General features: G+C 43.6%; 1 protein-coding gene across 1 annotated transcript; it reads left to right on the top strand.

Annotated features, from left to right (window-relative positions):
- Positions 1-5,703: 5,703 nt before the first annotated feature.
- bloc1s1 (biogenesis of lysosomal organelles complex-1, subunit 1) lies at positions 5,704-12,302 on the top strand. The gene is made up of 4 exons (XM_023795364.2): positions 5,704-5,899; positions 6,951-7,023; positions 9,135-9,267; positions 11,919-12,302. Exons 1-4 carry the CDS (start codon positions 5,839-5,841, stop codon positions 12,027-12,029), a joined length of 378 nt encoding a protein of 125 aa, XP_023651132.1. The 5' UTR covers positions 5,704-5,838; the 3' UTR covers positions 12,030-12,302.
- Positions 12,303-12,373: the final 71 nt, after the last annotated feature.

The following is a 12,373-nucleotide window of genomic DNA, read 5'->3' on the forward strand; positions in this document are numbered from 1 at the left end:
GCCCCAGCTGCTGTCTCATGCTCCTGTTTCCCCAGCCCCCCCCCCACACACAGCTGTTCTTCAGTCCCCCCCCCCATTGCTTCCCATCAGCACTCTCCACCTGCTTGTCGTCATCGCAGTGATGCATCATAGTGATTCTTCACTCTATTCTCCACCGACCGCCCTGGGTTACTGGGACCAGTCCCCCGAAGCCAGATCACAGGTCCTGTAGCCCCCTGTCATAACTGCCAAGACAAACCAAACTCCCCCCATGCCTCTCCTTCTTGTGGACATACAGTACTGAAGTATTTTACAACTGTGTAATAAATTAGCAAGAGTCTCCGTATATTTACTGCTACTCCGAGGAATGATAGTATTTCGAAATGTTCACTTTTTTCAGGGAAGAATCAGAATGTTCGTTGATGTTATGTAATTCCATGGTTTGACATGGTTATATTTCATGTAATCCTGATTTACCAAAGAATCTTTCTAGAAGCACACATATAATTTTGAGGAAGGGAACAATTTGAAATAGGCTTAATTAAGCACACCCGTTATAAACAGCTTCGCATAAACAAAGGGCAGAAAAATGTTTATAATTAATCTCTAAAGCAGTTAATTTGGTCTATGATGCATGCAAGTGATTTACACTCTGTTAGGCCCTTAAGGAGAGCATGAGAAAGGACCTCACGGAATTGTCCCGTCTCTATGACTGTTTCCAGCTGAGCGACGCAGAATCAGTTGTCATGCACATGTGTTAATTACGAACATGTGGGAAAGAGGTGGGCTGGATGAAGGCGGCCCAGCAGTTTCTTATCAGAGGAGAAAGATGTTCCAAATTAAACAAATCTACTGGAAATTCCGACGTCAGCCAAAGGCAGACAAGCTTGGATTATTCCCTCCACATTTGGACACACCTTTTAAGAGATTGGTGTTGTCCCAGATGTGATCCAGAATGCACTCCCTGTCTTCTATAAATAACAAATTGCTTCTTCTCTGGCAGCTGTGGCCGATGTGAAATTCATGCTGGAGATAAGAACAGAGTCAGTGGAGGAAGATTCGCTTTGCATTGTGAACATTGCATAGGCCCCAGTAGTTGTGATAGTGCACTGTGCCAACGGTTTGATAGCTGGGTGTAAAAAAAGCCTGAAGTCTGAAGTGGCTGTACAGCCTGAAGAGCAGTGTCCACTGGTGAGAGGGAAGAAGGATGACAGTGAGAGAGAGATCGCTCCATCACCTTCTACATGAAGTCTGCTCCGCCGGTAATACAGTTTCGTCCATTATCTGTCATTTTTCACTCTCCACAAACACACCTTTTGTGTTTCTTTCCTTCCACACTTCGGACTATTTCATTGACCCACGCTGGAATATTAGGAGGCGCTGAAAACATGACCGGCTTCTGCTCACTAGAAGCCCTTAATCATCGCTAGTAAATTAGCATGATGCTGCAGGTCATGGGGCATCAGTGGCAGACAAACCATCATTCTGCAAATGCTGGTATGTCAAAGCAATTATATGGTTTTATAACGTAACGGTTTAAGAGATTTTAAAATGCGTTCCACTGAACTTTTTGGTATTAAAGCAAGAATGTATTGAAAGAGGACATCAGCTGCTCGGATCAGCAAACTTTGATGTCCTCCATTTTCATCCGTATGTAATTGAAACATTTGCATAAAGAATAATATTCCATATTCATGAAACATTTTTGTCCAAAGCTGAAACAATCCACATGTTTTACAGAACAAACAGCTGTGTGTCAAACAGAAGCCAAAAACACTGGAGAATAGCTTGGTCCTGAGCCTGGTACCAGATAGTTTCAGTGGTCTTACTGACAGCTTGGTCGCAGCTTTAGATTGCCTGGTTGCTGAATGGCTGAATTTCACCACTAAATATAAAGCAACTTTGAAAATAAGAAATTATACATACACCTTTGTGTCCTCCCTACTATGCAAGATGTCTGATGGAATCAAGTAATACAAAGAACCTTGAAATATTGGAAGCACCTTAATGTCAGCTTGGGCAGGAAGCCCAGACCTCTTAAGAGAGCCTCCTGGAGCCTGGACAGGGGGGACAATGGAGACGCCAGCTCTGGAGCACAGTGTTCCCAGCAATGCCAATCAGACCCAACACCACCAGCTAGAACTCATTAGCAGTCAACGCAGATATCAAGGAGAGAGCTTATTTTTAGCTGTAGTGCTTAACGTGGGGGGAATTTTTTTGCTCCACCTCCCAAAACCTGCTATCATCAACCACAGACACACACACACACACACACTCACACACACACGGACATGCACACACGGGGACACACACACACACACACACGGACACAACTCTCCACCACTGTTATTGCCACAGTTCCACGTTTCAAGTTTTATTTGACTTTTGCTTGAAGAATTATGTCATACAGAGCGAAATGTCAAAAATTTGGATAAAACTAGGAATCCTGCAGGATACGGACGGCCTGGGGCTGAAGCTTTCCCTCAGTCTCTCCGTTCTGGGGGCTTCCTGCAGGATACGGACGGCCTGGGGCTGAAGCTTTCCCTCAGTCTCTCCGTTCTGGGGGCTTCCTGCAGGATACGGACGGCCTGGGGCTGAAGCTTTCCCTCAGTCTCTCCGTTCTGGGGGCTTCCTGCAGGATACGGACGGCCTGGGGCTGAAGCTTTCCCTCAGTCTCTCCGTTCTGGGGGCTTCCTGCAGGATACGGACGGCCTGGGGCTGAAGCTTTCCCTCAGTCTCTCCGGTCTCAGCTTCCTGGGCTTCAGTTTGCGGCAGCATCCACCGGACCGCAGCAGTGAGAAGAGGCCGTTGTCGGGGTGGGATGGACCTTCCATTATTGTCAAAGCTCAGTCCCTGCAGTACTGCCTGTGAAGGAAGCACAGCGCTATCAATGGATTGATTAATGGGTGGGTTACATAAATCTGAGCTGCCCTTTCCCTCTGCCAACACCGCCTTCGTCTGCATTCCCCCCATGGCCTTCTCCATCTCCCGTGTATTTATCCGGATCTTTAACCGTACATACATCTTCCTCACATAAATCTGATTCCTTAATGCTTCCTCGCCCAGAACTGGGATGTATTCCAGATTCCTGGGTCCCTTTTTCATCCATTACCCAATGTTCTACCCAAGGCCAGGGTCAGAGGGGGTGGCCGGGGGGGGGGGGGGTGGCCTGGCGACAGCACTGCCTACTGAGCTACTGTACAGCCTGCTACATTATCCAAACAATTTATAAGTACCACAATGCACTATATCCATTAGTCCATTTTATTCTAATAACTATTTCTTTGATTACAGTTTCAGAGATTTTGGAGCCTACAGCAGCAATCATATGGCTTAAGATGGACAATTTCAATGACGATGAGGGCTATTCAGAGTAGCTTCATTTCAGGGTTGTTGATTTGTATTTAATTATAATAAAATTCATTATTATTGATCCCCATGGGCAATTCTCCTTTGGCCTCCCCCAACTTGCTCTCTATAGGTGAGAGGCAGCTGCAACAAGCAGTAGGTGGTTAAGTGCCCTGCACAACGACCAACAGATGTGTTGGGGCTGCACTTGAACCGGTAATCTTCCAAGCAGAACTGCAGAAGCTTGGCCCACTGAGCCACACAGAAATCCGAATCCAACTTCATGTCGAATAATTTTATCATATTGATCAGATATTTTCTGGTGCATATTTCGATCACTTGATTATTTTTAATGAACAGTCTGAATAATTGGCTGCTATTTTTCTTTTCCCCAAATAATTTTCATACACTTTTCCCTGAAACTTTGTCCTTTGATTTAAAAAAAAAAAAAACACATTTGTATGCACTTCCACGAGTAATTTTAATGTGTTCATTTTTAATCGCCGCTAAACAGCTTACTTCCATAATTAATGTCCATCCTTCCATTTTCCAACCGCTTATCCTTCTGGGTAGTGGGGGGTCCCGAGCCTATCCGGAAGCTACAAGCACGAGGCGGGGAACAACCCAAGATGGGGGGCCAGCCCACCGCAGGGCACACTCACACACCATTATTAATGTCTGAAATTTTAAATTTTGATAGGCCCTAAATAAAATTACAGGCACTTAAGGTATGTTAACCTGCGACTACATATAAATAACCTTTATAATTAGAGAAAAGTGGCTCAGTTCATAATAATGCAGACTGCAGTTATGTTTCTTTCATATCTAAAATTCATTCAGGAAGCTTGTTAAGTAAATTGGCCGTATTAGGAGGCTGGTTTGGTCATGGATAACACAAGAATCATGGTGGCCCTTATCGCAGTAAAAAAGTTTTCTAGGGAGTGGCAAAGGTGTGGGAAATAGGGGGAATGGGGGGGAGGGGCATCCATCAATAATGCAGACTGCAGTTATGTTTCTTTCATATCTAAAATTCATTCAGGAAGCTTGTTAAGTAAATTGGCCGTATTAGGAGGCTGGTTTGGTCATGGATAACACAAGAATCATGGTGGCCCTTATCGCAGTAAAAAAGTTTTCTAGGGAGTGGCAAAGGTGTGGGAAATAGGGGGAACGGGGGGGAGGGGCATCCATCTCAATATCGGACATCCCCCCCCCCATACACACACACGCACACACACACACACACACACACACACACACACACACACACACAGTCCTTTCCAAAAAAAGACATAAATTATTAAAAGTGTGTTCCTTGTCTTTTATGAACCCGCGCATTACTGAGGTCAATTCGCATGCGGAGCGCTAGAACGAAACACACATACCTAACGAAGACTGTATTCCTGTATCAGGCGAAATCAGTTAATCATATGGATCAGTTTTTTTAGCTATGTTTAGTTGTGAAACTGCACCCCCCGCCCCAAATGTCAAACTCCTTCTGACCCCACTGGGAAGTGGGTTAAACCATTTGGGGACTGATAACATTTTGCAAAGCTTCCCACTGAGAATTTGAAAGGTCTTTCTCATGTTACTGAACGGGGTTTGTTTGTGTTTGCAGCTTGATATTTTCTGGTTTGCAGGCTATAGGAAACCATGAGTTAGAGGTTAAAACCGTGGGCGTTAAATGCTGTGTATGAGGGATTGCAAGCCTAAAGAATCATCTAAAGAACCTTTAGAAAAAAAAAGCTCGCTGTTCATATTACTTGCGTGGGTTGCTAAACCTAGAGGATTGCTTGTTTGTTTGTTTAAAAATATTTTCAAAATACTTTTCAGACATGCAGTTTGAAATATTAATGTTTCATGTAAAGGATGCCTATCAGTGTTTTTTTTTCATAAGCTCACACATTTCAATTCATAAAATGAACTGGGATCTGTAATGGCTAATGTTTTGTTGATTTGTTACTCCAAATTACATGTTCATACAAAAAACAAAATGTATAAATACCGTAATTAGAACGATATCCATGTTTTAAACAACTATAAACACATGTCAATAGTTTAAAATTTACCATTAAAACATGGTACATTACAAACCTACAAATACTTCATGTAAAAGGTTTGCTGGAAAAATAAGGTCATGTCTGTTATCACTGATTAGCAGTGATTGTCAATGTTTAAACAGGTGTCATGTTTTCCAGCAAATGAAAATCAAAATCACAGTATAATAAAAATATAAAATGATGAATGTAGGTATCATAATATTCATATCTATATAAAAAAATAAGAACTCTAAATAGGAACTTAATCTGAGTTGTGTGAATCCAATACAGAAATGGTGGGAAAGTGACTCTTAAGTAGTGTAATTCATCGGGGATACAGTGTTTAGAGCGCCGCATGAGAGGGGGACTGGGTTCATATGAGAGGGCGCTGCAGAGCTTCTGTCGCGGCTGCTATTGTTAGCCGTCTAACTTAACATCTGCTGTGATTTAAGTGGAATTAAATGACAAAGGCAAAATGCTTTCTCGCTTACTAAAAGAGCATCAAGCCAAGCAGAACGAACGGAAAGAATTGCAAGGTAAACTGTTTTTACATATATCGTTTTTCTATATGAGGCCTAATATTTGTTGAAAGCCCGCCGTTTTCGTGAATACGGATACCGAATCCACTCGCAGAGCCGCTGTATAAACGAAAAAACCCCGAGTCGTTTCCTCATCCTTCGGCCCGCCTTCTTACTCCCGTTTTGTGTGCTGATTGGTTAATGTGTTGTCAGCTCAATTTTTTAGTGGTTAGTAGGGCTGCTAGTCTTCAGTCAGTTTTGTTGCAGGAAGTTACAAGCGTAGTTCCATACGTATATTTATCTCTCTCTATATATGTATTTTCTTTCAACTTCGTTCTGTTTTTCTTGCGTTCATAACTGAGAAACGTAATTACTCATCAGAGCATGTAATACATGAAAACGTACGAACACAGAAAAACCGTTTTCAATGCAGTAGCTGGTTAGCTGCCTCGTTAGCGAGGTGTGAAAAAAAACTAAAAATACCAAGTGCTGTTGCTGTTAATTTTCCAGCAATATAATAATTTTAAAACACAAAACAGTGTAAAAGAAGCACATGGTATATGAGCACTTATTTGAACAATGCAGTCAAAATAAATTGTCGCTGCAGTTTTACAAATTTATAAACAATATTAGTTTAACTTTTTAAAAAAAATTATCCTACGTTGGCGTGAATGTAAAGATACTTGGAATTAAAAAGTCAACACTGTTCAGATTACTTATTATGGGCTCATAAATAATACAAGTTTTGTTGTTCGTGTTATCTGCATTGTGACCATTTGGCCTTGTAAAGCTGTGCTATAATACTGTCTCCTGAACCTACTGAGAAATGAAGATCAAAAGTTCATATACTTTTCAAAGCTAGTGAACCCGTGTTCAACTCATGAATAGGAGAATCAGTTCTTTGGTTGTTAACCGGAGATCTGGAGATCAACCTACCTTCTTCACAGCTTATGATCAAAGCTTGGTTCAGTTGGGTGCCAAAGGACACTCTATTATGAAGTTGTGAATTTTGAAAACGTAATTTAAGCTCACTACTGCTGCCCTCCACTACCCCTCGTTCCCAACACAGAGCGGCGCAGACGAGATGCAATAGCAGCTGCCACCTGTTTGACCGAGGCGTTGGTGGACCACCTAAATGTTGGGTAAGGTAGACACTACGCTGTGGTAGCCAGTCCCACATGGTTTGCTGCAGAGTCCTTTCTGTGTGTTTTTTTTTTTTTGACAAAAGCTTTATGGACTGTTGCATTTTTAACGTCTTCATCTGTGCCTCTTGGTGCCACATCAGACACATAGCAGTAGCAAATCCTGAAACAGCTGTCGTCTGTCAAAAACTTGTTTAGTGCAGTTAAACTACTACTGGAGTTTAAAAACAGCGTGGGGCTGGTGGACTATGTGATCTCCAAAAGGCTTTGTACATAAAAATACTGAACACATACTTGATAAATGTCAACAAAATATCATCTGCATAATTCTGGGAAGAGTGGCATAGCAGATGTAATTACTCACACTGTTTACACAAGGAGAATGCATAAGCCCCATTGAAATTGTGTAATGATGTAATACTACATAGACATGGTGGGGGTGGGTTTAATATGACTTGCTATAACGGGGTCCTTGTCTCATAGGTACTGTATGTGTTCAGTTTGAATATGTGACAGAATGTGACGTGCTGTCCCATTCCCGTGAGCTAGAATAAACACACTCAGCTGTAGGATGGAAGCAGCATCCCAGATGACCTCACTCTGAGGCTTGGACCTGCTTTCCATCTATATTTCAGATCTAGCTGATGGTCAAGCGTTGTAGCAGTAGGACTGCTGAAAACCTGCAGTTTTTGGCCACAACTGGATCTCTGAAGTGGTTCGCAGGCAGCTGGTGCCTGTGTCTCAGCAGTGTGTTGGGTCCCTTTAAATACGTGTTTGTCATCAGAACACATACATTTAACTGACGAATACTTATGTTAGCATTTTTATTATAAGGCTTTTCTCCCTAGATCACCGTTCTGGGCATTTGGACAGTGTGCGTACACATAATTCATTCGGGTGTATTAAAACAGGTAATCAACACAAGCACGATCAGTAACATTCATTTATGTAGCAGATGCTTCTGTCTAAATTGACACACAGGTGAGAATTGTAGATAAGGGTCAGATGGTGTTGTTGGAGAAATTGGGGTTAGAGGCTTTGAACAAGGGTTCAACCATCTCTGCCAGTTATGGGATTTGAACCAGTGACCTTCTAATCACAGTCCTCACCTTTAAAGCCAAGCACCAGCTACCGTGAACTTTTCTGTCCATCTGTCTTCCAGCCTCTCATCTAGGAGGTTATTGGGGCAGTGCTCAAGGACTTCACCATGTTGTCACATGGTCATGCCGTATGCTATATAAGAAATCATCTTAATGCAAGATCTTTACGTGATTCCACCAGCTCCTGTGTTGTGGGCCGTGTTTATGTAATACTTTTTAAAACAGAAACAGCTATTGCTTATTGATAAGAGTGAAAAGTTACACAGTATCTAAAAACAAGAACTGGATCTCCCTACCCAGACGTTAGGGGCTGCTGACAATTATCCATCCATCCACTCATCTTCAGTAACTGCCCACCCAGTTATGGTCCTCGTGTAATTAGATCACAAGTGGTCAAATTGCATCAAAATGCAAACATTCTTACCTGCACATTCTGGAAATACCTTGTCAGCCTATTAAAGGCAGCAAGATGCTTTTTCATAAATGACACTTTTGGTGACGTCTTTCTAAAAATACAGTTCAGCATGATTGTGTAAATGCCCTTGCTTCTCCGCCGCCCTTATTTCAAGATGACCTTACGGCCCCATTACTGGAAGCACTTTGTTGGCTATATTGATCAGCTAGCTGTATGTGGCCCGGCAGCGTGATTAATGATGAGGTCATGTGATTAATACTTAGTATTGATTATTTTAACGAGGAGCTCGCCCAAGATCCTGGTCAGCAGTCTGGCTGGGAGTGCTGTTCCTGCTTTAATGTCAGGGTTATTTTGATGCTCCTGTTCCAGATGTATTAATAGCTGAATCACATGGGCCTCGGACTCCCCAGTCTGTGAAAGCTGACATTCTGGCAGGCACATCTGACATAGCTTCTGTCAGTCACACTTTACGTTTGCGTGTTTGTGAGTGTGGTTCACCTTTTGGCTCCCTGAAACACTTTTACGGCTCCTCTGCCTTTGCAAACGTGTCCGCAGCTGTCGTCACTCGGCACATGTCCGCGTCTTTCCCGCCTCAGGGTGGCCCAGGCCTACGTCAACCAGCGGAAGCTAGACCATGAGGTGAAGACGCTGCAGGTGCAGGCCAGCCAGTTCGCTAAGCAGACGGCGCAGTGGATCAGCATGGTCGAGGGCTTCAACCAGGCCCTCAAGGTACGCAGCGCCCCCTACCGCCAGTCTACGTCTCTCCAAAGGGGCTGATTTTCCATAAGATTTGGTTTCCAGGTCTTTGGTTTTTAAGTAAGTGCTTAAACATTTTAATGTTTTCCCCCCTGTAACCAGTTGTCAGTTTGTTGAGGTGGGGATGGTAAATAATTATATAAATTAACATACAACCATCTGTCTTCCAAGCAGTTCCAAACTGGTGAGGGTCACAGGGATGGCCGGGAGCTTCGCCTAGCCATCTTAAGACAGTGGAAGTTATTGTTATTATTATTAATCATTTGTGAACAATAATAATGATCAATTAATTTTTAAAACCCCATAGCCAAGATAAAGCATTTAAGAAGCATGTGATTTCTTGCGGTATTTTCACCGTAGGTAATAAGCTATGACTAACACCAAGACTACTTGGATAAGCTTAAGCACCTGTGGCAGCAGCTTAGTCGGTTAACATGGGATTAGCTGCCCTGGCTGTTCCTGTTTTTTCTCTTTTCCGCAACGATCAGTTGACCGGAGCCGATGTGTAACAGGCGCTTCTTTGCTGGGCGTGTAGCTCATGCCGTTACGAAACGGCTCGAGATGAGCAGGCTGCTGGTCATATAGTGGTGAGTAGTTCCCAGGAACCTCATAGAAATGTGGCCACGCCCCGTTATATCAAACGGGGGCAGAGTGTCGGTGAAGCAGACTATCAGGTGCCACTGGGCCCCCACGGACCCTGACTCACAAGCCCCGCTTGGTCTTCTACACCTTGGGAGGCAGAGACCACCCACCCACCACTGCCCCCCCCCCCCCACCCCGGCCTGGGTTTGGATGGTTCCAGAGGAATTTCCTCACTCTGTTTCACTAGAACTGGAAACAAACCTAATATTCACCTTCAGAAGGAATAGAACACTCTATATGCCATAAACGTGCGGTATTTTTATAACAAATTTAAAATAGCTTTATGTGGCCTTTTATATCAAGCAAGTAATCTGGAAAATCCCTCAAATGATATATGTTTATGTTATTTATGTGTGTTACATGTATATGTCAGGTTACATTCCAGCTCTTCTCCTTCTTTAGATGTATTTTAAATGTGTATTTTCTGGTTTAATGCAGGCTGATTTAACTCAAAATGTAAAGAAGGCAAGTTGTTTGCTTAATGAGCTGCACATTAATTCTGTTCAGGGTCACAGTCAGGGTCAAATCTTACGGCTATCGATTTGAGTCCCAACAGGCCTGCAGTTGTTGTCTAGCACATTGCTGTTTAAATTGTGGTCCTCATGGTTTGAGGTGCTCATTTTCCTGCCTTCCTTTACCTGTGACCCAGGTGTGAAGCCTCTGGCCAATCAGAATCAGTAATTATTAAAGTAACTGCCTGGGAGAACTGAAAACAAGGCCTGGATTTGGAATTGATGGCAAGATTTTAAGAGCCCTGGTATAGACCAAGAACCTCAACCTGTGTTGCTGCAGTGAGATATATGGCCATGAATGTAAGCTGACAGGCTGAATTCTGCTGGTTGTTTTTTGTACTCGTTGGGATATTAAAAACCGGCATAGAGTCTGCCCTCCGGCGCCAGGTGACAGACCCGCACATTCTTCGGCGTAACCCCATCCTCGTCATCGCCTTTGTTGTCACCGTTTCCCGGCAGATGTGAGCCAGACCGGGCAGCACCTGTCACAGCTGCTTTTAAAACCGCCTTCGCTGTTGGATGGGGAGGGGGTGTCGAGACAGAGCGTGACTCTGAGTCATGGTGGCACACTAAAGGCTGAGGGATGGTTAGGCTGCCCGCTGGCCTGCTTGTCTCTGTCACTGACCATGAGCTCAGTTTGCATTGCTGTATCAGTTACTACATAGACAAATGAATCACCGGGGTCTCTGCACAGGGGATATTTCTATCATGTATTCTCAGCATTTACAGGCTTGTTTTTGTACAAAAATTATCCCATGGAAATTTAAGACTGTAAAGGACATCTTTGAACAGCACTTGTGCACCTTACTGGTCTACAATGTGGAAACGTCTCTTTATCGCCATCTAGTGTTGCATCCACAGGCACTCATTCATAGCTGTTAGACTGCATGGATACAATGCAACCTTGACTTTTTTTTGACAAACACAGGAAGTTCAGTAGCAGTTACGTTCACAAGTACCCTGCTTTAGATGTCAACTAGCATCTCTGTGTAGTGGTGTGCAAAATGAGGCACTGGAGGCCGCAGTGGATAGGATTGTCTTGCCTGGTTTAATCCTGTGGGAACTTATACAACAATCTGTGGAATGTAGGATGAACCAGTTAGCGATGGGAAGTTTCCTGTAATCCCACCAGACTTTTTATCCCAGTTCTACCAGTAAGCGAATTTAATTGTATTTGAATGTATGCCACACTGCAATGGATTGGAGCAGGGGTAGGCAGCCCTGATCCTGAAGTGCCGGTTTTCCATCCTACCGGGTCTCTGATGAACCACACCTGTTCTCAGGCAGATAGTAACTCATCAGGTACGATAGAAAACCTGCTGGATACTGGCACTCCAGGATCAGGGCTGCCTACCCCTGGATTAGAGTAATGGAGTAATGGAGGGTGCCTACCCTGAGAAGGGAAAATCCATTAGACTTTTTGGAGGTGCCTGGATGTGAAATTTGCTTCTCTACATCTGTGTTGTACAGGAGATTGGAGACGTGGAGAATTGGGCACGCAGCATCGAGATGGACATGCGCACCATCGCCACAGCATTAGAGTACGTGCACAAGGGACACCTACAGGCTGCCTCCTCTTAGCCCTGCCCACCTCTGCTGATAGGCTGACACACAGCAGGGGGAGTGGCCAGGGCCCTCTCCAGGATGTTGTGCCACTATGAACGCCTGTGCACTGGGACATGAATGGCTTTTTGGTTCTGTGGTAGGTTGTGATGTAGGAGGGCTGGCAAAAAGCTTATTCCTGTGTTGGAAAAACTGGCTGCCCCCATGCTATGATAAACCAGGCTTTAAGTCAGAATGGGGTTTTTCCACTGGATGATCTGGGGTGGAGTAGAATGAATGTATGGATTATGTAACGTCTTTGAAAATAAAAAGCATTAAAGTTTTTGTAAAAAAAAAAAAAGTTATATTTTTTCTAAAAATAG

Source organism: Paramormyrops kingsleyae, chromosome 8 (genome assembly GCF_048594095.1).
Source record: "Paramormyrops kingsleyae isolate MSU_618 chromosome 8, PKINGS_0.4, whole genome shotgun sequence".
Classification (NCBI taxonomy): Eukaryota; Metazoa; Chordata; class Actinopteri; order Osteoglossiformes; family Mormyridae; genus Paramormyrops; species Paramormyrops kingsleyae.

What these genes read in the sequence shown, in the direction of transcription:
- bloc1s1 (XM_023795364.2), top strand. Translation starts at nt 5,839, where the DNA reads ATGCTTTCTCGCTTACTAAAAGAGCATCAAGCCAAGCAGAACGAACGG. An exon ending in GTGGACCACCTAAATGTTGG is followed by an intron (nt 7,024 to 9,134) that starts GTAAGGTAGACA and finishes TTCCCGCCTCAG; the next exon opens with GGTGGCCCAGGCCTACGTCA. An exon ending in GCTTCAACCAGGCCCTCAAG is followed by an intron (nt 9,268 to 11,918) that starts GTACGCAGCGCC and finishes TGTGTTGTACAG; the next exon opens with GAGATTGGAGACGTGGAGAA.